Raw genomic sequence first — 23,398 nt, forward strand, 5'->3', positions numbered from 1 at the left:
GCATTCCTGTTTCAACAACACACGGATTTATTGTAGTTTGTTGAGAAATAACTATTTAAAAATACATGTGTAGTGGATGGTCACGCTTAACAACAACTAATATATTATGACTTAAAAGAAGAAAGAATTTGAGAACAATTATGCGACAGATTACTGGGGGGGGGAGCTGTTTTATACATTTTCCCAAAAGGCCGGTTGTGTAATAGGAACAAAAAAACAAAACAAGGAAGTACTCACTAAAGTAGACTGAACAATTCTCTGTGTATACTCACTGGGTCACCCCTCGAACCAATTGTTGTGTTTGTGGGTATTTTTTCTTCTGTGAAATCACGAAAGGCTGCACATGGATCTGTACTTTGCCAATATATACATATATATATACATGTATATACATATATATGATAAATGTAGTAAAGATGCAGCAGATAGCAGTAGCTACGAAAGGTTAAATCAATTAGAAAAAAGGTTTTGCAAGAATCTGCCAATACGATATGTATCACGATACAGGGCAACAATACGATATATTATGATATATTGTGATACTATAGGCATGATGATATATTGAGGGTTTTTTTTTTCTAACAATTTAGTTGTAGTCAAAGTATCATCATAGTTAAGACATCACGTTAATAACATTGGAACAGAGGGATCAACATTTAGAATCACTAGAGAAGAAAAAGAAAATTAACCAACACCAGGAATATTGGACTGGGAATTGGTGCAGTATTCCAGTAAGAGACAAGTCGGGGTCACAGCCTTGACCCAGAGAAGAGGCGGTATGTTTCAATCATCGTCATCCTCCAATCACGAAGATGGATTTAGACACTAACATCTGTGTGAGAAAATCAGGCCTTAATTAGAATACACTTGTCTGCCCTTTGACCTCTCAGCTGGTGCTGTGGCAATGCCGTCTGATATTTCTCTCTTCTTCTTCTTCTGTCTTCTTGCATCGTTGGGTGACTGAAGTCTTGATTTAGAACCTAAGGTTTGTCAGTCAGGTGGTGTATTTCTGACACTATGGACCAGTGGTTCTCAAATTGTGGTATGAGTGCTCTGCGGTGGTACGCGGGGAAAATTCATATTTTCACATTTTCAATTGAATAAATCTGAAACATACCATGTACAATTAAGACATTTTTTAAAAAAAATCTGTAGCTACTTGTGAGATTATGAAATAGGAAGTCTGGTCTTTTTATTTGTTTACTTGTTTTTTTTTTTTTTTTTGCTGCAATGCAAGTCCGTTGCTCACGTAAGCACATGAAGCACGGAATCATGGGATCTCAACAAGTTGTTGTTTTTATGTCTCTCATTCACTGTCCCCTGTCTCCACCTCTCCCACAAGGACAAGTGGACGAAGAACGTGCCCTTCATCCCTCCGTGCCTCCCCCCCGCCCCGGGTCTCGACCTCAGTGGAATTTATTTCCCCTTGTGGCCGTCAGGTTGAGGAACACGTGGCGTCGTCGGCCTGACCACCGCCGTGTGTGCGTGATACTTTAAGAACTGCTAATGCATCGACTAAGGACTTGTGCGGCGCGGTTGCGTCCGCTCACCGCCTCGCAGGCGGCTCAGACTATAGGCCAGCAACGGCCGATCACAGTTGCCAACACTGGCAGCGCAAGGACGTTTCGGCCAATCAGGTGCTACTCTGCGCCGGTGGCCTCTGAGCCGTTCCTGAACGGGACGAGCTCCAACTACGTGGAGGAAATGTACTATGCCTGGCTGGAGAACCCAAAGAGTGTTCACAAGGTACGTGACGCCACCTGTTGGTATTGTTTGATCAGATAATCGATCATAGGTATGTACGGATTTTTCGGCCGATTTAACTCATGGTCAGAACGATTAGAAATAATTCCAATAATTCCGTCGTCCATCCACTGATCCACGTGCAGCATTCGATCAAAGCATTTAAAACATATGTGTCAAACTCAAGGCCCGGGGGCCAAATGTGGTCCGCCAAGCCACTTTGTGTGGCCCGCGGGAGCTTAAAAAGCATTAAGTAAAATCCGTGCAGCAGAGTTTTTTAACCTATGAAGTTAAAAGTTTTTTTTTAATTTCACAGCAATGAACAATATTTGTAGCTTGAATAAATATAAATGTGATCTATACAGTCTTCCATTTACAACCAGCCCTTTAAGGGGAACTGTATTGCTGATGTGGCCCCCTGGTGGAAATGAGTTTGACACCGCTGATTTAAAATCTAAAGCTTAGAATACTATATCAACTCTCAGCGTGTGTTTATGAAGGTTTAAACCTAAGGTCGAAGGCCCAGTTTGTGTCACAGCAGCCTGACTGAGATCAGGACGGTCAGTGAGTCAACGACTGACGTGGACAAAGGCTTCACCTTCTATGAGACACTGTCAAAATGTGCAGTAATGACCAAAATCTACGAAAAACGCTATGAAAAACGTTCATAGTTACTTTGTGTTTTTGGTAGAATTTGAGTTCTACTTTTACTTCTGCACTTCTGAAATGTGTCCACCAGAGTTATCAAAGGGAGAGTATTGTTTTGTTCTTTTTACTTTCAGTATCAATATGTCTATATATGAGACTGTATGAGGTTTTTACTTTTTCCCCCAAACACATCCAATCACCCAAGACCTTCTGAGAAAATAATAATTTCAAATAATAAATTCAAATATATAAAACAATTAAATATTTTGATTGATATTTATTTTGATGATTGATTGATTTTGATTGACGGTTTTTGTCGCGTTTCAAATCCTACTAAATTTTTTTTGCAAAAAAAAAATCAAATACTTTTTTTTTTCACTCAGAACGTTATGTACTAGATACTGTACTGCATATGTTGATGCATGTGCTAGTACTGTACTAGGTCTTGAAGATGTTCTAGTTCACACTGGTTATATAATGATAACACTGTGACCTTGACTTTATTAGCCTGGCAAAGAATCTATGGGCCGCGGAGAAGGACTGGACACACACACACGCTCTGTTCACTGTGTGTCCCAGCAGTGATAGTACTACAGTCTACACATTTCCAGTAAAGTAGACTTCGGCGCTGCTGAGTCATGGAACGTGTTTATTTGTCAGAGTATTTTGTGTACGTGGTCCTTCAGTGGTTTGACTGACCCGTCACTGTGACATTTTAAATGATACCAGGGAAATTTGTTTAAGTCGGCCTTCAATGAGAGCAAAGAAAGTGTTTTATATATATGTGTATATCTATATGTATGCATATATGTACGCATATATGTATGTATGCGTATATATGTGTATATATGTATGTGTATCTATGTATTTGTGTGTATGTATGTATGCATATGTGTGTATATATGTATGCATATATGTATATATAAATATCTGTATATGTGTATGCATATGTGTGTATATTTATATATGTGTATGAATGTATGCATATGTGTGTGTATATATGTATGCATATGTGTGTGTATATATATGTATGCATATGTGTGTATATATGTATGCATATGTGTATTTTGTGGTCCTTTAGTAGTTTGACTGACTCATCACTGTGACATTTTAAATGATACCAGGGAAATTCGTTTAAGTCTGCCTTCAATGAGAGCAAAGAAAGTGTTTTATATATATATGTGTATATGTATATGTATGCATATATGTACGCATATATGTATGCGTATATGTGTATATATGTATGCGTGTATATATGTATGCGTATATATGTGTATATATGTATGTGTATATATGTATGTATGCATATATGTGTATGCATATGTGTGTATATGTATGCATATGTCAGAATCTCTTTATTGTCATATGCACCAGGGAAGGTGATACAAAATTTAGTTTTGTACAATCCGTTCCAAGAAAAAACATGAATAGACAATAAAAACAATACAAATAATTGACAAGGGGGGACAGGTACAGGAAGGCCAGGACGCAGCCCGTGGTCAGCGCACCCTTATATTAGATGAAAAACAACTGAAAAACGATAGGGAAGGAGGAGGAGGGGAAAAAAGACAACTGGCTCTGGGCACTTTTTTCAACAAGATATCATTGAAGGGCCACATTAACATCTTTGAGGCAGGCGGTATCAGCACCAACACAGGAGCAGCTGCAGCACATTGATCCTATGTGGCAGCAGTGACACGGACCATGTACTGGAGAGGAAAATGTTGCAGGAATCCTTTCTTCATTTTCATGCATTGTTCTCATGAAATTTCTCCTCTTCAGATATCCTCAGGTTATTCAATAAAGTGTTTTAAAAAATATCATTACATGCTACGCCAATAAATAATAATGACTTTTTTTATTAAACCACACATTTTAGATCTTGCGCGCTACCACAACAAATTCACAGTAATAGAACGAAAAAATAATAACAACCATGGCAAGATGACAAACAGGTGAAAAGGAGAATGACCTGAGAATATAGGTCATGGGTGTCCACACTTTTTTGGCATGGGAGCTACTATTCAAATGACCAGACAGAAGCGATCTACCCAAACTGAAAACATTAAATATATATTCACTCATATAAATAACTTGTTATGTTTTCGGTTACTGATTAAATGCATGAAGCTCTTTGGCACAAATGATTCAATTCTCACAATATATCATCACTACTACACGCTTTAGAATTTTATTTATATTTTATTTTTTTATTTTAATTGCTCATGATCTACCAGCACTCCCTCTGCAATCTACTGGTAGATCCCAATCTACCTATTGGGCACCCCTGGTAAAGGTTATTTAAGGAATGTGAAGGGGCATGAGCCATAATTCATTATTAAGTTTAGAGGATGTCAGATGTTTTTGATGTTTATGGGAGATGCTTACATGTACTAAATATCCTCTATGCAAATTGAATGTACGTGGTATCTTACCGCTTAAAAACAGTTGTACAATTACATAATACTCAAATAATTTTTCACAAATTACTGTTATTAATTAATCGATTAATTCTTCCCCCTTTCTCCAGTCGTGGGATGTGTTTTTCCGCAACGCCCACGCCGGCGCTCCCCCTGGTGCTGCGTATCAGTCTCCTCTGGGTCTGTCCGCGGCGTCGGGCCTCGTTGCTCCTCAGCTCACCTCTCTGGTTGGGGCTCAGCCAAATGTGGAGAAGCTGGTGGAGGATCACCTGGCCGTCCAGTCCCTCATCAGGGCGTACCAGGTATGAACGCACACAAGGCCGCAGCATCCCACCTGTATCAAAAATGTACCGAAAAATACTTTAAAAAAATACTGTATCAAAAGTGTAACCAGCTTTTCTAATTCAATCTGACGAAAGGCTTTCAAAATAAAGCACCGTAATCTTTCATTTTGTGACTTAAATTTCTTCCCGATATCTTTCATAGATATCGGGAAGAAATGTATTGCAACATATCAATTATCGCAAAATTGCTGTAATGCAGTATGATCATTTTCATGGGCAAAATATCGCGATAGTATCGTAAGGCCACAGCCCTTTTAAATAACACATTTTGAATCATCAAATAGTACGTTTAGTGTTTCTTTCGAAGTCAGACAGAACAAATGGCGCTCTCTTCATCTTGCATGTCAGGGATCAAATACTGCAGTGTTTAAACTAGAAAATACTCCACAGAAGAAAAATCAACTTGGACGTTAACTGTATGATTTTAAACCCAGTTGTCAGCCTTTGTTACTACACTTCGTCACACCTGTGCAGCGTAGCACAAGGAATGTTGGGAATCATCCACCAACTAAACTGGCTTCACAATTTAGCTTAGCCGGCCAACGTCAGACCAAATTCTCTCAAGCACAAATCAGGGCAGCATATTCTGCCCTGTTAGCGCTGTTCAAATGGTCTGGGGGGCTTTTATTAAAGAGTTGCTCACTGGGTAGTCGGACCAAGTAGGAGTTGTATCATCTGAAGCAGAGGTCACCGACCTTTTTGTACCATGGAGCGGTCGGCTAGTACCAGCCGTTACTAATATCGCACCATCGTTAAAGGAGCATTACATTTTCAAAATAAAGCACCTTCCAGACTTTCTTCTGTTAGTAGCTGAGTCTGAATGACCTTTGACCTGTTGTTTTGAAACATTGACTGATGATCTTTGAATGTAAACAGTAAAGGGATATGACTGGTTTTTTTTTTGCAATCAAGTAAATTAGTGAAACTGAAGTACTTTTTTTAATTAATTTATTTTATATATATATCTATATATAATATATGTAGTAAATTATATATAGATATTATATAATTAATTATATATAGATATTATATAATTAATTATATATAGATATTATATAATTAATTATATAATATCTATATATAATTAATTATATCTTTTAATATATTATTATATTATTATTATTATATTAATATATTAATTATATCTATATATAATTTACTACATATATTATATATAGATATAATTAATATATTAATATAATAATAATAATATAATAATATATTAAAAGATATAATTAATTATATAATATCTATATATAATATATGTAGTAATAGTAAATTATATATATATATGAAGTAAATTTTATATATATATAAAATAAAAAAAGTACTTCAGTTTCACTAATTTACTTCATATATATATTATTATATTATTTGTATCAAAATTGATCATGCTCCCATCGACACTTGATTCATGATGCTAATTATTTTTTCTTTTTTTTTTTAAATAATTCCATCACTTGGATTAGTGTCAGATCAAATCAGGTGTAATTTTTTTTTATTAACTTAATTACAGCGCTGTTAAGAACATTTGTTCGAATGGAATGTTCTGCTGCCACAGTTCAGTTTTCAGTCTGGTATTTCATTACATGTGACACGTTTGACTCGCTTTCTTCCCCTGCAGGAATGTGTCTGGTTTTTAATGGAGCACAGAATCAGATCGGTTTGAAAAATGACACCGTTTAACTTGTTTGTTTGTTTGTTTATTTTACAGATTTAACTCTGGTCATTTATTTACTTCTACGTTTACATTTAGTCGTTTGTCTAAATGATTCCCAGTGACACCGTTCTAATGAGTAGGTAGGTGTAATTAAAAACTATATTGGCCATATATGGTCAAATATATTGACTTTGTGTGAATATGTAGTGCACACAACCTGAAGACAAATCACACCTGGTTCTCGTACGTTCTACACCGAATACAACCTTCGACCAACTTCGACCACTTCGACCAACCTACAACTACAGGTTCCTCCACATACCACTAGAGGGAGCCCAAGTACCAACACTAGCACTGTAGCTTAAAAACCACAAAAACATGTTGTTTTTTTATACAAAAAATTGTTACGTTTTTCAAACAAAAAATAACTTTTTATATATTTAAAAAAAAATGTTTTATCGTATTTATACTTTACACAATTTCCTTAAGTCATGTACGATGACACAGCAAAAAAGAAAGTCTATTATTTCAATAAAAATATACCATCCCATATATATTTTTTTTTCTACTGGTAGTTTCTGTAACTAAAACCCATGTAAACCAGGGACCAACCTGCTAATGGCCCAAAATTGGTCCCTAGACCAGAGTTTGGAAATTCCCGTTGTAAATTTATGGTATACATGATTCGTATTGCCATAGAATTAGTGTTAATTTTTCAATTTTGGACATTTTACATCTAAAAAATGTCAGTATTTTTACCAAATAAGAAAAAAAGGGTGACATGGAAAACTTCATCCTGTCGGCGACCTTCAGGGACCAATGGCTATCGGTGTCGTCATAACCACATGTGTGTCTGCGTTTCTGTGTGTAGGTGATGGGGCATCATAATGCCCGTTTGGATCCTCTGGGAATCAGCTGTGTGAATTTTGATGATGCTCCAGTCAATACTGGTTTCCAGGATGTTGGTGAGAACGACAAACTTACAAATAATCCAGGCCTGTGGTGTTAATGTTGCTCTTCCTCCCTCCCACCCTCTATCTTTCCTCTCCTCTCCTCTGCTCTCCTCTGCTCTCCTCTCTGTGTAATCATCTTCCTCTGGTCCCCGCCCCTCATTTTTGCTCCTGCCTCGCTCATGTCCGACGCTCCTGCCTCCTTTGTTTTTTTTTTTTTTTTTTTAAATCCCCCCCTTGCTTATCTTGCGTCCGCCTCTCCATACTTTCCGGTCCTCGTCCTGCCTTATTTTGTTGCACTGTGCTTCCTCTTCCTCCTCCTCCTTTTCTGGGTGGGCTCTCTACTTTTGTCACTCCCCTGTAGATCCGAGGTCACCAAGTGGCCCAGTTGGACCCCCTAGGCATCATGGACGCCGATCTGGATTCTTGTGTTCCCACTGACATAATCACTTCCTCCGACAAGCTGGGTGAGGCGCTAACCCCTCAGAAAACAGTCGTCGTCGTCCATTTTCTCCCCCCCCCGTGGTTTCCCTGCTCCAGTCTGCCTGGCAGTCTGAATTTTTCTAAGGCTTCAGGGGACACGTAGTATTTTTTCGTTAACTTTGTATTGTAGCTCTATTTTTTTTTTTTTTTTTTTTTTTGAGTTTTAGAAAACTTGCTGGTGCGATTTACATTATTGATTTGTTTGCTCCTACATTTTTGAATTTTTAATTTTTTTTTTTTTTTAGAAATGATACAACTTGAACTGTTGTTTTCCTATAAAAGGACAAAAGTCCTTTATGATGTCCGTTATTTGGTTATCACAGTATAAGGATTTGGTTTGGAGTTTTGAGTGTTGTGAATTTTAAAGCTCAGTCTGGTGCGGTTTCTACTCATTCTCAACACAAGTGAATGTGTAGAATCGAACCAGCATAGTTTGTGTCTGTGGCGCTGAGACCATTAAGTCCCACAAAAGGTATAAAAGTCCTCATCTAGATCTAGATCTCATATATTTATATGTATTTATATATGTGTATATATTTATATATGTATATATATTTATATGTATATATGTATTTATATATGTGTATATATTTATATATGCATGTATATATAAATATATCTATGTATATATTTATATATGCATGTATATATAAATATATCTATGTATATATTTATATATGTATATATATTTATATACAGTATGTATATGTATATATACGTATATACACATTTGTGCATGTATGCATATATATATATATATATATATATGTATACACAGTATATATTTAGATATATATATTGGTGTTTACATCTAGACAAAGTAGCACATCTTGCTGTAACGCTCACAACCTGCGGCCACAGTTGCAGTCACATAGGAACAAAGGTTGTTTATAATTTGGAAGAAGTCCACTGGACTGGCTTTGGTTTCGTGACGACGCCCCCAGGTGGTCCTAACAACCCCCAACTCGTGCCTCGACGCGGGTGAAACCAACTTCCTGCGTCAGTGTCAGGGTAGTGGGACGACCGTCATTATTTATCATACAAAGTCCTCATTCAGGTATTCAGGCCTCTGCGGCTAAATACCAGGAGTCTGAACCAGGTACCAGGTGGTGAAGACGCCTCTCGAGTGAGAGGTGAAATGTCCTCCAGAAACCTAAGTCGGTCCAGGTGTCTGTCAGTCTGTCTCGGAACATCGAAAACCCAAGGTGAAATAGTGCGGTTTAATTTAAAAAAAAATACAACAGGACCAAGTTTGAACCACTTTGTGGGACTAAATCTTCCATTGGTGCCTTGTTTGTCGTGGTTTGGCCCTGAACGTTGAAGTGTGTGACTAGATTTGAACGTAAATCTGAGGCCCAGCTCTTGGGGCTGATGAGATGCTGTCCATAGAGTTGGTGTGATCATTTCAGATGCTACGGGCTGTTTGCTAATCATCTGCTAGCTGTAGTGAACCGCTTCACTGATGCTTGCAGAATGTTACGCGAGTTTTTTTTGTGTGTTTTTTTTATGTTTGCTGCGATTCTGTGTGAATCAGGCGTCTTTGGGCTGAATGCTACTGAAACACAGGGTGAGAGAGAACAAGCTGTGGTTAGGGGACCAGGTCAGTCATTTTCTGTGGGGTCGTTAGCTCCCGTGTGAACCCGTGATCCGCACAAGGATTATTTATTTATTTATTTATTTATTTTTATTTTTACAATCTGTGTATTTCAGTTTATTTGTGTCGTAGAGCAGGTTAAATTTGAACATTTGTTCATTCTTGTGTCGGTGTATCTTAACGCACTTTGACAAAAAAAGTGTGGTTCCCTAGTCGTTCTACATCTAGAAATTTGCATGAATCTTGAATTTTTTTATCGTGGATTTTCTTCACATAAACTTTTAGATGTTTTCACCAGAGCCTCTGAAGAAAATGCTTTAAAGTTAACACATTTGCAGATGATGTGTGTGTATTTGGCCAATAAGCATCACCTGCCCAGCTGCTGCTACCAGAAAAATTACATTTTGCATTGCATCAGATGGGACTGCCCTGTTATACTGAGCCGTGCTGTAGAGAGAGGTGACTTGTCTGGAATGGCTTTCAGATTGTGAGAAGCTCCTTGGTTGTGGATCTGGATTGTCGATAACGTTAGCATGCCGGTAGCTGCACCCGTCTCCCTTCACCACTTGATGCCAAATCTTGTACTTTTTTTCTTAACATTCAACAAGTGGTGGAGATGTGGAGATGCTAGGGCTCCGCCCACCCCCTGACCCCACCTCCCCCGTCACCCCCCTCCTCTCCCCCCACTGTGTATGGGCTGATGGTGTCATCTGGACTTGTACCTTACGTAGAGTTTGGTCTCAGATCATTAATGGTGTGTAGGTTTCTCTTTTCCTCTGCTCCCCTGCTGTCGACACCTCAAGACTTGGCGGGTTTCAAGGAGAGACTGAATGTGCTCACGGTCGGAGGTATGAGAAGCAAACGGAGATGTGCTGCTACCGCTACCGCTGCTGTTGTACCGCTGCACAGTGCTGCGAAACCCTGTAGTTAGCCTGTAATAGCGTTGTTAGCAATGAACAGAAGTAGCGACTCCTGGAGGTTTCTGACCGGTTGAGCTCCCAGACCATCGAGGTTCCTACAGAGTACACATGCCAGACCAGTCTGTGGGGCAGGAGCGTGTATGTGGGCGTGGTCTAAGACTTGGTCAGTTGCCCCTTCGAACTCTCGCGCTTCCTCTCTGTGTTGCTTTTGCTTCCATGCTGTAGTCCTGACTAGATTTAGCATGTGCGGACTTCCATAAGTAAAGAACGGAGGGGGGGTGTCTGTAGCTTTAAGTGCAATGTTTTGGTTTGATTGCATTCCCTGTCAGTGTGAGGCGGGTGACCGGGGGGAGGGGTCGTCTGTCATTCTGTGACCAGTGTTTCCCTTTTTTTTTTTTCTGGGGGACCCATATTTTTAAAAAAAATCACAAACCTTCCAAGTCAATTGACATTATTCGTAAACTCTTGGTAAACGTGATGCGATACGACCCCCCAAGAAAAACTCTTGCGACCCACCAGAGGGTCGCAACCCAGGCTTTGGGAAACAACGCGGTAGACAGGAGACATGGTTTAAAAACCCAGCTGTTGGACTCTCGCTGCTCTCTTCGCTGGAGAAGAACTATGACGGAGTAGCCAATCAGAGTATCCCTGTGGTGGGTAGATGGTAACTGAAGACACTCTCTGATTGGTTGCATTTGTTGTTTATCAATCTGGGCTCTCTGAGGAGTACTGTGCAGAAACATGAGGGGATTTGTGTGTTGGCAGCAGGGCATTAAAGTCAGAGTCAGAGGGGAAGTCAGTGAGTAATTGATGGGCTGGGGTGAGATGAGCGACAGACCACGTCGACGGATCATGATTTATATTTAACACTTCACATTAGGGAGGCTGGTGGAAAGGTGAAAACTTTGTTTGTTTTTATACCACAGACCTAACACAGACCTGAAGAAGGACGAAGAGGCAAAATGTCTTCGAAAAAACGACTTTGTCCAGTTTTCTAACTATTTTTGGATTAAGCTTTCTTGAAGGTGCAATTTTTTAAAGTACATCTGAAGAAAATAATTCTACTGTAGTACTTTTTTTTGTATATTTTTTTGTATCCCCTCTTCTCGGAATACCATTTACAAATTTTTGATACTACAAAAATTCTCCATCGCTGCTATCTGCTGCTGTCATGATCACACAGATGCCCTGGCACTTCCACACTCTCTCTCCCCCTCTCTCTCTCTCTCTCTCTCTCTCTCTCTGTCTCTCTCTCTCTTTGTGGGTGAGATAAAGGTGATTTTGTGAGTGAAAAAAAAAAAAAAAAAGATCAGGACCATCCTGCTCATGTGTGTTCGATCCCCCAGGAGACCAGGGTTCAGCGAAATCATCACATAGCTCATAATTTAACCTCCTGATCTGTGTCCAGCCCAAAGACCCCTCTATGACCCCCCCCTTTTTAAATCTATTCAAAACACAATAATACAGAGTTCCTACAAAATTGCTGTTTTTTCTTCTTCTCAATAAGAAATGAAGACTACTGAACATGCTTGTTATTTGTTAGATACTTGCTAACTTAGTAGTTGCTTTTCACAATAAAAGTCAGGTTTTTAGCCTAACGCGTGCAACACTTTGGACTTAAAAAAAAACCCCAAAATGCTACAGTGCTGAGCCTGAGTCCTTGGTCTCCTTTCTTAACCATCCGTCTGTCTCAGAACAGCGCCATCACTCTTTAAACAGTCGTCACTAACTCTGTTGCTGGTGTATTTTTACACTGAGGTTAATCTGTGTCCCTCACTCCTCACTCCTCACATGTGAATGCTGTTTGTCTGCCAACACTTCTAACCTGATCATCCTTATACACCTGTCCTGCCTCTGTTAACCCCCCCTCTCCCTTTTTAATACCCCCCTGCCCCTCACTCTTCTTCTCCCGTGGTGCTTGATGGGATCCACAGGCTTCTACGGTCTGGTCGAGTCTGATCTGGACAAGGTGTTTCGTCTGCCCACGACCACCTTCATTGGAGGCTCAGAGAGCGCCCTCCCGCTGAAGGAGATCATTCGCCGCCTGGAGGTGAATGAAAGATGCAGTATATGCAGTATATGTATATGTATATGTATATGTGCCTGTGTGATTGTATATACATTTATAATCTCATCAATCAGGGTGGCTGCAGATTAACCAGTTAATCATCATAAAGTGTGTATATACTATATAAAATACAAAATATGTATATATATATATTTATGTATTTATATATGTATGTATATATATAGATATTGGTTTGTGTGTGTATACATGTCTATATATGCATGTGTAAATATGTATATATGTGCATATATATACATAAGTGTATGTGTGTGTATATGCATATGTATGTGTATATGTATGTATATACATACATGTATGTATATGTATGTATGTATATATATGTATGTATAAATATATGTATGTATATATATAGATATTGGTTTGTGTGTGTATACATGTCTATATATGCATGTGTAAATATGTATATATGTGCATATATATACATAAGTGTATGTGTGTGTATATGCATATGTATGTGTATATGTATGTATATACATACATGTATGTATATGTATGTATGTATATATATGTATGTATAAATATATGTATGTATATATATACGTGTATGTATGTGTATATATACATGTATGTATGTGTATATACGTGTGTGTGTATATATATATTTACATACATACATATATGTGTGTATATATGTACATAAATGTACTGTATATACATGTGTGTATATACATGCATATATACTTACATATGTGTATATATATTATATATATTATATATGTGTATGTATATATTTGTATGTGTATATATATATATATATATATGTGTGTGTGTGTTTGTGTAAGGTTTTCTTTTTCTTTTCTTTTTTTAATCACTGCCGTGTCACTCTGTCACCATCACGTGGCGCTGTGTTCAGATGGCGTACTGTCAGCACATCGGCGTTGAGTTCATGTTCATCAACGACCTGGAGCAGTGTCAGTGGATCAGACAGAAGTTTGAGACTCCGGGAGTGATGCAGTTCACTCTGGAGGAGAAGAGGACGCTGCTGGCCCGCATGGTCAGGTCCACCAGGTGTGTGAGCTAAGGACGCAGAACCCCGAGTTCCTCACCGCACTTTCACAACACAAACAAAAATATCTACACTTATCTCAGGTTTGAAGAGTTCCTGCAGAAGAAGTGGTCGGCAGAGAAGCGTTTTGGTCTGGAGGGATGCGAGTCCCTGATCCCTGCTCTGAAAACCATCATTGATAAATCCTCTGAGAACGGAGTGGAGAACGTCATCATGGGAATGCCTCACAGGTTCCACACTTTTTTTTCACTTTCATCTTCATTAACCCTGGTTTGATTTTTTTTTTGACTGAAAGTCCGTGACCTTGCTGTGTTTGTCTCTGTCCACCAGGGGTCGCCTCAATGTTTTGGCAAACGTGATCCGGAAAGAGTTGGAGCAGATCTTCTGTCAATTTGACTCCAAACTGGAGGCAACCGATGAGGTCAGTCGCCTACTGTTGTTGTTCTTTAACTTTATTATAGAGCAACATGTTGACACAGTGACGCTGATCAATACTGGAATAAAAGCAACAGTTGTTGCTATTGTTATTGTATTGGGTCGAAACAGTGAAGAAACACGGAGATCACGCTGATGTACTGATGTTATTTAATGAATCCTAGCATCTTATGGCCAGGCAAAAACAAATATGTAAGCACGTTACTGGCCCCTACTGGGCTGGAGTTTTATCAGTGTCCCGTCGGTGCAAGAAATCAAAGAACCGCGGAAGGTTTTAGATACTTTTAAATTCTTATACAATATGACAGCGTCGCATAGCGATATTTGAAAATCTTCGTTGTTATTTGCGAGGCACCATAAGAAGCTGTGTTTCCATGTAGTACCGTTTTTTGACACACGGTGGCGCTTCCTCTGCAGGGCTCTGGCGATGTGAAGTATCATCTGGGAATGTATCACCGTCGCATCAACCGCGTCACGGACCGGAACATCTCTCTCTCACTGGTGGCCAACCCCTCTCACCTGGAGGCGGTCGACCCCGTGGTCCAGGGGAAAACCAAGGCGGAGCAGTTCTACTGCGCGGACAATGACGGGAAACGGGTGAGACACCTCTGCACTATACGTTATGTAACCCCGTCACCCACTCCCCCACTCCCTTTTCCCCTCTCCTCAGGTCATGTGATGATGTCACTTTCGCATTCAATAATGTACACGTGTTTGTCTGTCCAGGTGATGTCAATCCTTCTTCACGGAGACGCCGCATTTGCCGGTCAGGGCATCGTCTACGAGACCTTCCACTTGTCCGATCTGCCGTCCTACACCACGCACGGCACCGTGCACGTCGTCGTCAACAACCAGGTACGAACGGGGAAACGCTCACGCTCGGTGAACGTTCGTTCGCCTGTATGCGCTTTGACATCGTTGTCGCAACCTACAGATCGGTTTCACCACCGACCCCCGTATGGCCCGCTCCTCCCCGTACCCCACGGACGTGGCCCGAGTTGTCAACGCTCCCATCTTCCACGTCAACGCTGACGACCCCGAGGCGGTGATCTACGTCTGCAAGGTGGCCGCCGAGTGGAGAGCCACGTTCCACAAAGACGTGGTGGTCGACCTGGTCGGTTGTGTTTAATCTGTCGGACGTAGATTTGCTCCGTTTAACGTGGAGAGGTGACAACGTTGAGATTTACTTTGCGTACAGGTGTGCTACCGCCGAATGGGTCACAACGAAATGGACGAGCCCATGTTCACGCAGCCCCTGATGTACAAGCAGATCAAGAAGCAGAAACCGGTGCTGCAGAAATACGCAGAGAAGCTCATCGCAGAGGGCGCCGTTAGCCGACAGGAGTACGAGGTAAAAACAAAATCAAATGTTACGCCGACGACATCGTTCTTTTTTTTAAATAAAAGAAATAAATATTGCAGAATCATAAAACCAATCATACATATTAAGCTCAGTGACCATTAGTCAAAAATATTTGCACTCAGAATGGGGCCCGCCCCTTAGTTTGGACATCACTGTAAATGCAGTAAATTCTCAGATTTGACTTTTCACTGCTGTCTTTTATTTTTTTATATACTTGTTTGTTTATATTTGTCCATGTGTTGTTTTTCGCTGCCCGTAGGAGGAGATTGCCAAGTACGATAAGATTTGCGAGGAGGCGTACACTCGCTCCAAAGACGAGAAAATCCTCCACATCAAGCACTGGCTGGATTCACCGTGGCCCGGTGAGAAAAATGAAGCTGTTGAATGAATGATGGTCTGGGGTCCAAATCAAGGCTCTGGTGGTCTGGGGTCCAAATCAAGGCTCTGGTGGTCTGGGGTCCAAATCAAGGCTCTGGTGGTCTGGGGTAGGGCTCTGGTGGTGGTCTGGGGTCCAAATTAGGGCTCTGGTGGTGGTCCCTGGTCCAAATCAGGGCTCTGGAGGTCTCAGGTCCAAATCAAGGCTCTGGTGGTCCCTGGTCCAAATCAAGGCTCTGGTGGTGGTCCCTGGTCAAAATTAGGCCTTGATGGTCCCAGGTCCAAATCAAGGCTCTGGTAGTGGTCTGAGGTCTAAATTAGGGCTCTCTAGGTCCCTGGTCCAAATCAGGGCTCTGGTGGTGGTCCCTGGTCCAAATTAGGCCTTGGTGGTCTTGGGTCCCTTAGCGCTGACATAATCTGTAGACTTTTGTCTTTGTGTTTTATGGACGTCCCTTTTTTTTTTTTTTTTTTTTTTTCCCAGGTTTTTTCACCCTGGATGGACAGCCCAAGTCCATGAGCTGCCCCTCCACAGGTCTGACTGAAGAAAACCTGAACCACATCGGACAGATTGCCTCTTCTGTCCCCGTGGAGGACTTCACCATCCACGGAGGTCAGTCCCAGGTTTGAGTCCTTGAGACTCGGAAGTCCTCGGGGAGACAAATGCCTCATCACGTCCCAACTTTTCGTTGTCTCACACTTCCAGGTCTCAGTCGCATCTTGAAAGGCCGAGGCAAGATGATCGAGAACCGCACGGTGGACTGGGCGTTGGCCGAGTACATGGCCTTCGGATCGCTGCTGAAAGAAGGAACTCACATCCGGCTATCGGGACAGGACGTGGAGCGAGGGACGTTTAGGTAATCCGTCTTAGACTTCGCGGTGAAAACTCAACGACACCGTCCGCTTGTTCCACTGATGATGATCGTCTGTTTTCAGCCACCGGCATCACGTCCTCCATGACCAGAACGTGGACAAGAGGATCTGTATTCCCATGAACCACCTCTCTCCTGACCAGGCACCGTACACCGTCTGCAACAGCTCGCTGTCAGAGTACGGCGTCCTGGGTGAGTCGCCGTCCAGGGCTGCTGGTTTGAATCCCAGGTCCCTGGAAGTGTTCTGTGGATGAGATAGTTCCAATTATTTTAGGCTAACTTTAAACTCAACAAAATGGAGTTATCTTCTCTAACTTCGTACAGGTCGGGGATCACCAACCTCCGGTCTGCGGACCGCTACCGGTCGGTACATAATTTATTACCAGGCCGCACTGGGGCACAATTTTTTTTTTCAAGGTCTTTGAGACTGAAATACGAACAGAAGTCTAAAAAATACTAAATACAAGTAATCAAAAATACTAGTAAGCATAAAATACTATGTAGAAGCAAGCAAAAAATACTGGATAGAAGTTAGCAAAAAAACAGGTAGAAGCTAGCAAAATACTAGGTATAAGTTAGCAAAAATACTAGTTAGCATGAAATACTAGGTAGAAGTTAGCTAAAAATATTAGTTAGAAGTTAGCAAAAATAGAGACTGCAATACTAACAGAAGTCTAAAAAATATTTTATTTTGAAAGGTCAATTATCCGTAATGATAATTCAACAACTGGTTCCTAGTAAAGATCGGTACCAGCCGACCGTTCCTTGGTACAAAAAAGTGTTCATTTATGTTTCATTAGTGGATTGAAACTCTTTAAATATAAAAATATAAATATTAAAATTTTAAATCAAACATTAAATAAAAAATTAAAGCACTTTTTTTTTCTTCTTCTTTCCTACTTCCTGTCTCTCCAGGCTTTGAGCTGGGCTTCGCCATGGCCAGTCCTAACGCTCTGATCCTGTGGGAGGCGCAGTTCGGCGACTTCCACAACACGGCCCAGTGCATCATCGACCAGTTCATCTGTGCCGGTCAGGCCAAGTGGGTCAGACAGAATGGCATCGTGCTGCTGCTGCCACACGGACTGGAGGGCATGGTGAGTAACACACACACACACACACACACACACACCCCCACACAGTCTCGTCCTGTGTCTTCACTGAACCCACCTGAACTCTGTGATTCCAGGGTCCAGAACATTCTTCGGCTCGGCCAGAGAGATTCCTCCAGATGTGTAATGATGATCCAGATGTGATGCCTGTGAGAAACACACACGCGCACACACACACACCTGAGGATTTGAAGTTAGCAAAAAATACTAGGTAGAGGTTAGCAAAAAAATGCTAGGTAGAAGTTAGCAAAAAATACTAGGTAGAGGTTAGCAAAAAAACTAATGCTAGGTAGAAGTTAGAGTTAGCAAAAAATGCTAGGTAGAAGTTAGCTAAAAAATGCTAGGTAGAAGCTGGCAAAAAATACCAGGTAAAAGTTAGCTAAAAAACTAGGTAGAAGTTAGCAAAAAATACTAGGTAGAGGTTAGCAAAAAAATGCTAGGTAGAAGCTGGCAAAAAATACCAGGTAAAAGTGAGCTAAAAAACTAGGTAGAAGTTAGCAAGAAATACTAGGTAGAAGTTAGCAAATATACTAGGTAGAAGTTAACAAAGGTACTAGGTAGAAGTTAGCAAAAAATTAAAGGAGGAAGTTAGCTAAAAATACTAAATAAAAGTTAGCAAAATACTAGGTAGACATTAGCTGAAAATACAAAATAGAAAATAGCTGAGAAAAGTTAGAAGTTAGCCATAAATCCTAAGACGTTTCCTGAGAAATAGATATGAGATAAATAGTTGGGTAAATAAAGTAGTTTATACAGACGTTTATTTTGAAAGGATTAGTCACTGGCTCATTAACTCTGTTCCTGGTGTCATTTGTCATTCAGCTGAAGTGTTGGTTTATCAGAGTAAAGTATAACTGTTTTTTTTTTTTTGGTTTTTTTTTTTCTTGTCCGTCCAGAACATTACAGACGACTTCGCCGTTCGTCAGCTCTACGACTGTAACTGGATCGTAGTGAACTGTGCCTCTCCAGGAAATTACTTCCACGTCCTCAGACGACAGATCCTCCTGCCCTTCAGGAAGCCAGTGAGTCTAACACACAAACACACTCGTCACATGACCTTGTTGTTAGTCAAAAATACTAAATACAAGTTAGCATAAAATACTAGGTAGAAGTTAGCAAAAAAAACGGTAGAAGTTAGTCTAAAATACTAAATACAAGTAATCAAAAATACTATTTAGCATAAAATACTATGTAGAAGTAAGCAAAAAATACTAGATAAAAGTTAGCAAAAAACCAGGTAGAAGTTAGGAAAAATACTAGGTAGAGGTTAGCTAAAAATACTAGGTAGATGTTAGCAAATAATACCAGGTAGAAGTTAGCAAAACTACTAGGTAGAAGTTAGCAAAAAAAACGGTAGAAGTTAGTCTAAAATACTAAATACAAGTAATCAAAAATACTATTTAGCATAAAATACTATGTAGAAGTTAGCCAAAAATATTAAATACAAGTAATCAATAATACTAGTTAGCATAAAATACTATGTAGAAGTAAGCAAAAAATACTAGATAAAAGTTAGCAAAAAACCAGGTAGAAGTTAGGAAAAATACTAGGTAGAGGTTAGCTAAAAATACTAGGCAGATGTTAGCAAATAATACTAGGTAGAAGTTAGCAAAAAATATTAGTTAGAAGTTAGCAAAAATACTAGATTGAAGTGAGCAAAAATACTAGGTAGAAGTTAGCAAAAAAAACGGTAGAAGTTAGTCTAAAATACTAAATACAAGTAATCAAAAATACTATTTAGCATAAAATACTATGTAGAAGTTAGCCAAAAATATTAAATACAAGTAATCAACAATACTAGTTAGCATAAAATACTATGTAGAAGTAAGCAAAAAATACTAGATAGAAGTTAGCAAAAAAACTAGTTAGCATAAAATACAAGGTAGATGTTAGCAAATAATACTAGGTAGAAGTTAGCAAAACTACTAGGTAGAAGTTAGCAAAAAATATTTAGTTAGAAGTTAGCAAAAATAATACTAGGTAGATGTTAGCAAATAATACTAGGTAGAAGTTAGCAAAACTACTAGGTAGAAGTTAGCAGAAAATATTAGTTAGATGTTAGCAAATAATACTTTTTTTATTGCAAAGTGTGAATCTACAGCAAAGAAAGACCCCTGACCCCTCTCCAGATCCCGTTCTTCCTCCCACTACTTCTTGTAGACTGTGTCCGTAACTCTCTCTCTCCCTCTCTCGCTCTCCATCTGCCCTGCAGCTAATCGTCTTCACTCCAAAGTCTCTGCTGCGCCACCCGGAGGCCAGGTCCAACTTTGACGAGATGCTCCCTGGAACTCACTTCCAGAGGTTGATCCCCGACAACGGCCCGGCGTCGGAGCGTCCCGAGGAGGTGAAGAGGGTGATCTTCTGCACGGGGAAGGTTTACTACGAGCTGACCAAGGAGAGGAAGAGCAAAGGGATGGACGGAGACGTCGCCATCTCACGCATAGAGCAGGTACTGCGTCAGGTTCTCACCCGTCGTTCGCGGACATTTTCGTTTTTTTTTGTTTTGTTTTTTTTTTTGACAATTCTGTCTCTCTCTCTCTCTCTCTCTCTCTCTCTCCCTCCTCTCGCCCGCAGCTGTCTCCGTTCCCATTTGACCAGGTGAGGGCTGAGTCGGAGCGTTACGCCAACGCCGACTTGGTCTGGTGTCAGGAGGAGCACAAGAACCAGGGATACTACGACTACGTGAAGCCCCGGATCAGAACCACCATCCAGAGGGCCAAACCTGTCTGGTAAAAAACAAGAAATGTTCAAATGTTGTCTGAGATATAGATGAGCGCTGTGGCTCAGCGGGGTCGGCAGCGGGGTCGATAGCGGGTCAACACAGTCCTGGACACATGGAAGTGTCACACAACAAGTCACATTTGTGAAATTATATTCTTTCTCAAAGACTTGGTGTACAAGGAACTGTGTATTCTCCCCTTTCTTATTGTGTTGTTCTAGTATTTAAAGCAGTGGTGTTAAACTCCTGGGTCAGGGGCTGATCGTTGGAAAAGTTCCCACCTGTGGCCTTTTTAATTATTAATAAAATGCTTCAGTTGGTTTAAAAAAAAAAAAAGTTAGTCAAAAATGATAGAAGTTAGTAAAAAATACTAGTTAGAAGTTAGTAAAAAATACGAGGTAGAAGTTAGCTAACATACTAAATACCAGTTAGTAAACATACTAAATAGAAGTTAACAAAAATACTAGGTAGAACTTAGTCAAAAATACTAGGTAGACGTTAGCTAAAACTACTAGGTAGAGGTTAGCAAAAATACTAGGTAGAAGTTAGCAAAAAATACTAGAGGTTAGCTAAAAATACTAGGTAGAAGTTGGCTAAAAATACTAGGTAGAAGTTAGCAAAAAATACTAGAGGTTAGCTAAAAATACTAGGTAGAAGTTGGCTAAAAATACTAGGTAGAGGTTAGCAAAAATACTAGATAGAGGTTAGCAAAAATACTAGGTTTAGCTTAGCTAAAAATACTAGGTAGAAGTTAGTCAAAAATACAAGATAGAAGTTGTGTGAGATATGAGCACTGTGGCTCAACGGGGTCGATAGCGGGTCAGCACAGTCCTGGACACATGGAAGGTTGTATTTGTATTTTTTTTTTTTAATTATCTCTATCTCTCTCTCTCTATCTCCCGCTCTCCTCACCCCTTTCCTCCCCCCCAGGTACGCCGGCAGAGAGCCAGCCGCAGCCCCTGCCACAGGAAACAAAAACACTCACCTGATGGAGCTGCGGCGTTTCCTGGACACTGCCTTCGACCTGGACGCATTCAAGGATCAACAGTAAAAAAAAAACCTGTGACCTTTAACCCCTCCCCTCCCCCCTCTTCCCTTCATCTGTCCCACCTGTGACTCCTGACCTCTGGATCCCAGTTTTTACTCAAACACGACCATATTCTCAAACCACTCAGTAAAAAAAAAATAAAATAAATTAAAAAAATTACGACCTCAGAAAACAAATACACTCTGTGTAGTACTCAGCAAAATACTTCAAACGAAACGGAGTACGAAGTAAAACGCAAAACGTTGAGTGTAAATCACACACAAACACTACACTGATACTATTAAACTTCACAGGGGGCAGCATCCGGTCGATTTTACTTCTACTGCAGGATGTACTGCAGTAGTACAAACTGTATCGTGTCAGAGTTTTTTTTTCTCTCCTCATTTTCACTGATATATATATATGATAAAAAATATCGGAGTAAATTATGTATCAGTCAGGCTCACTGTGGTCCACCATGAAGAGACCAGTGACCCAATTTTGGCCCCCGAGCCACAGGTTGTAGACCCCCTGGTATGAACTGATTTGGCTGCAGGGTGGTTTTTTTTTTTTATTTATTTGGTTTTTTTTAAACAGCGACATCTGGTGGAGAACTCCCATCAGTGATTGAGTAGAGTGAGCGAGCAACAAAGTGGTGTGAGGGGGAGGTAGGGTGAGAGATTATTTTTATCTGAGGTCACAATTTAGCGGAGTTCCTGAACATGAAATTTGACTTCTCAACAGCGCCCCCTCTCATCTCCATTTAGCACAGCAGGTCAGGGTTTATAACAGATGGTCCAGAAAACTTTTTTATTTTTTTATTTTTTCTTCCTCATATTCGTCATCACTGCTTCTTAACTTTGAATCCACTCCTCGACCCAGAAACCACCGTCACCTGCTTCACTATTCCCGGCGACGGCAAATATTTAAAAACTCCTTGGAGTGGAGCTAGCTCGGGAAAAACGGTGTACTTTTTTTTTTTTTCTTTTTAAGGTTTAGCATCTCCTTTTTTTCCGGGTTTTTATTTTAGTCGATTAAGACACACATTTAGACGTTTGCTGGTGGAAAAGGGAGAATTAAAAACAATACAACTGAATGCACTGCTCACCATTAATTTATCTCCTTAGTTTCCGGGCTCTCTTCTATCGCAGCTTTTACCCTGTGCCAAAGCAGAGTGTCTCCTGATTTTATTGAGTTTTCCTGTCTGTCATCTGAATGAACTCTGTCTGTCGCCACAAAAACAAATGAATAAACAAATGAATGAATAAACGGATAAATACAAACAAAGTCTAAATCTCCTGGTTTGAAGCTGCGCTGACGTAGAAAGAAAAGAAAATGATTTATTTATTTTCATAATCGGGGGATTTCACTTCCATCACTTGATTCAATAAAGAATTCTACTGAAAGACTTTGGCCTTGACACGTTTGAGTTATTCCTTCTTTGTTTGTTTGTTTGTTGTATAATGGCTTATTTTAAATCATTTACATTTGTGAAATTATATTCTATCTCAAAGACTTGGTGTACAAGGAACTGTGTATTCTCCCCTTTCTTATTGTGTTGTTCTAGTGTTTAAAGCAGTGGTGTTAAACTCCTGGCTTCAGGGGCTGATCGTGGTTGGAAAAGTTCCCATCTGTGGCCCTTTA

The 23,398-nt window shown here is 40.1% G+C and overlaps 1 protein-coding gene across 3 annotated transcripts in view; it reads left to right on the top strand.

The window, feature by feature from the left end:
• Window positions 1-23,162, top strand: part of ogdha (oxoglutarate dehydrogenase a) — a 24,157-nt gene extending 995 nt beyond the window's left edge. For 2 of the 3 annotated variants that reach the window (XM_008336444.2, XM_008336446.3), the window contains exons 2-22: window positions 1,343-1,746; window positions 4,922-5,113; window positions 8,130-8,232; window positions 12,697-12,812; window positions 13,705-13,859; window positions 13,941-14,087; window positions 14,188-14,278; window positions 14,710-14,889; window positions 15,019-15,147; window positions 15,227-15,406; window positions 15,491-15,643; window positions 15,915-16,017; window positions 16,512-16,640; window positions 16,734-16,884; window positions 16,964-17,091; window positions 17,815-17,993; window positions 18,086-18,157; window positions 18,905-19,030; window positions 20,221-20,457; window positions 20,583-20,737; window positions 21,658-23,162. In XM_008336444.2, coding sequence (XP_008334666.1) covers window positions 1,507-1,746; window positions 4,922-5,113; window positions 8,130-8,232; window positions 12,697-12,812; window positions 13,705-13,859; window positions 13,941-14,087; window positions 14,188-14,278; window positions 14,710-14,889; window positions 15,019-15,147; window positions 15,227-15,406; window positions 15,491-15,643; window positions 15,915-16,017; window positions 16,512-16,640; window positions 16,734-16,884; window positions 16,964-17,091; window positions 17,815-17,993; window positions 18,086-18,157; window positions 18,905-19,030; window positions 20,221-20,457; window positions 20,583-20,737; window positions 21,658-21,778 — 3,087 coding nt within the window. In that variant the 5' untranslated portion in view covers window positions 1,343-1,506 and the 3' untranslated portion in view covers window positions 21,779-23,162. Of the gene's footprint in view, window positions 1-1,342; window positions 1,747-4,921; window positions 5,114-7,686; window positions 7,781-8,129; window positions 8,233-12,696; window positions 12,813-13,704; window positions 13,860-13,940; window positions 14,088-14,187; window positions 14,279-14,709; window positions 14,890-15,018; window positions 15,148-15,226; window positions 15,407-15,490; window positions 15,644-15,914; window positions 16,018-16,511; window positions 16,641-16,733; window positions 16,885-16,963; window positions 17,092-17,814; window positions 17,994-18,085; window positions 18,158-18,904; window positions 19,031-20,220; window positions 20,458-20,582; window positions 20,738-21,657 lie in introns of all 3 variants that reach the window. The other variant, XM_008336447.2, reaches the window with a different exon arrangement.
• Window positions 23,163-23,398: the final 236 nt, after the last annotated feature.

The sequence above is a fragment of the Cynoglossus semilaevis genome, chromosome Z (assembly GCF_000523025.1).
Source record: "Cynoglossus semilaevis isolate Cse_v1.0 chromosome Z, Cse_v1.0, whole genome shotgun sequence".
Lineage (NCBI taxonomy): Eukaryota > Metazoa > Chordata > Actinopteri > Pleuronectiformes > Cynoglossidae > Cynoglossus > Cynoglossus semilaevis.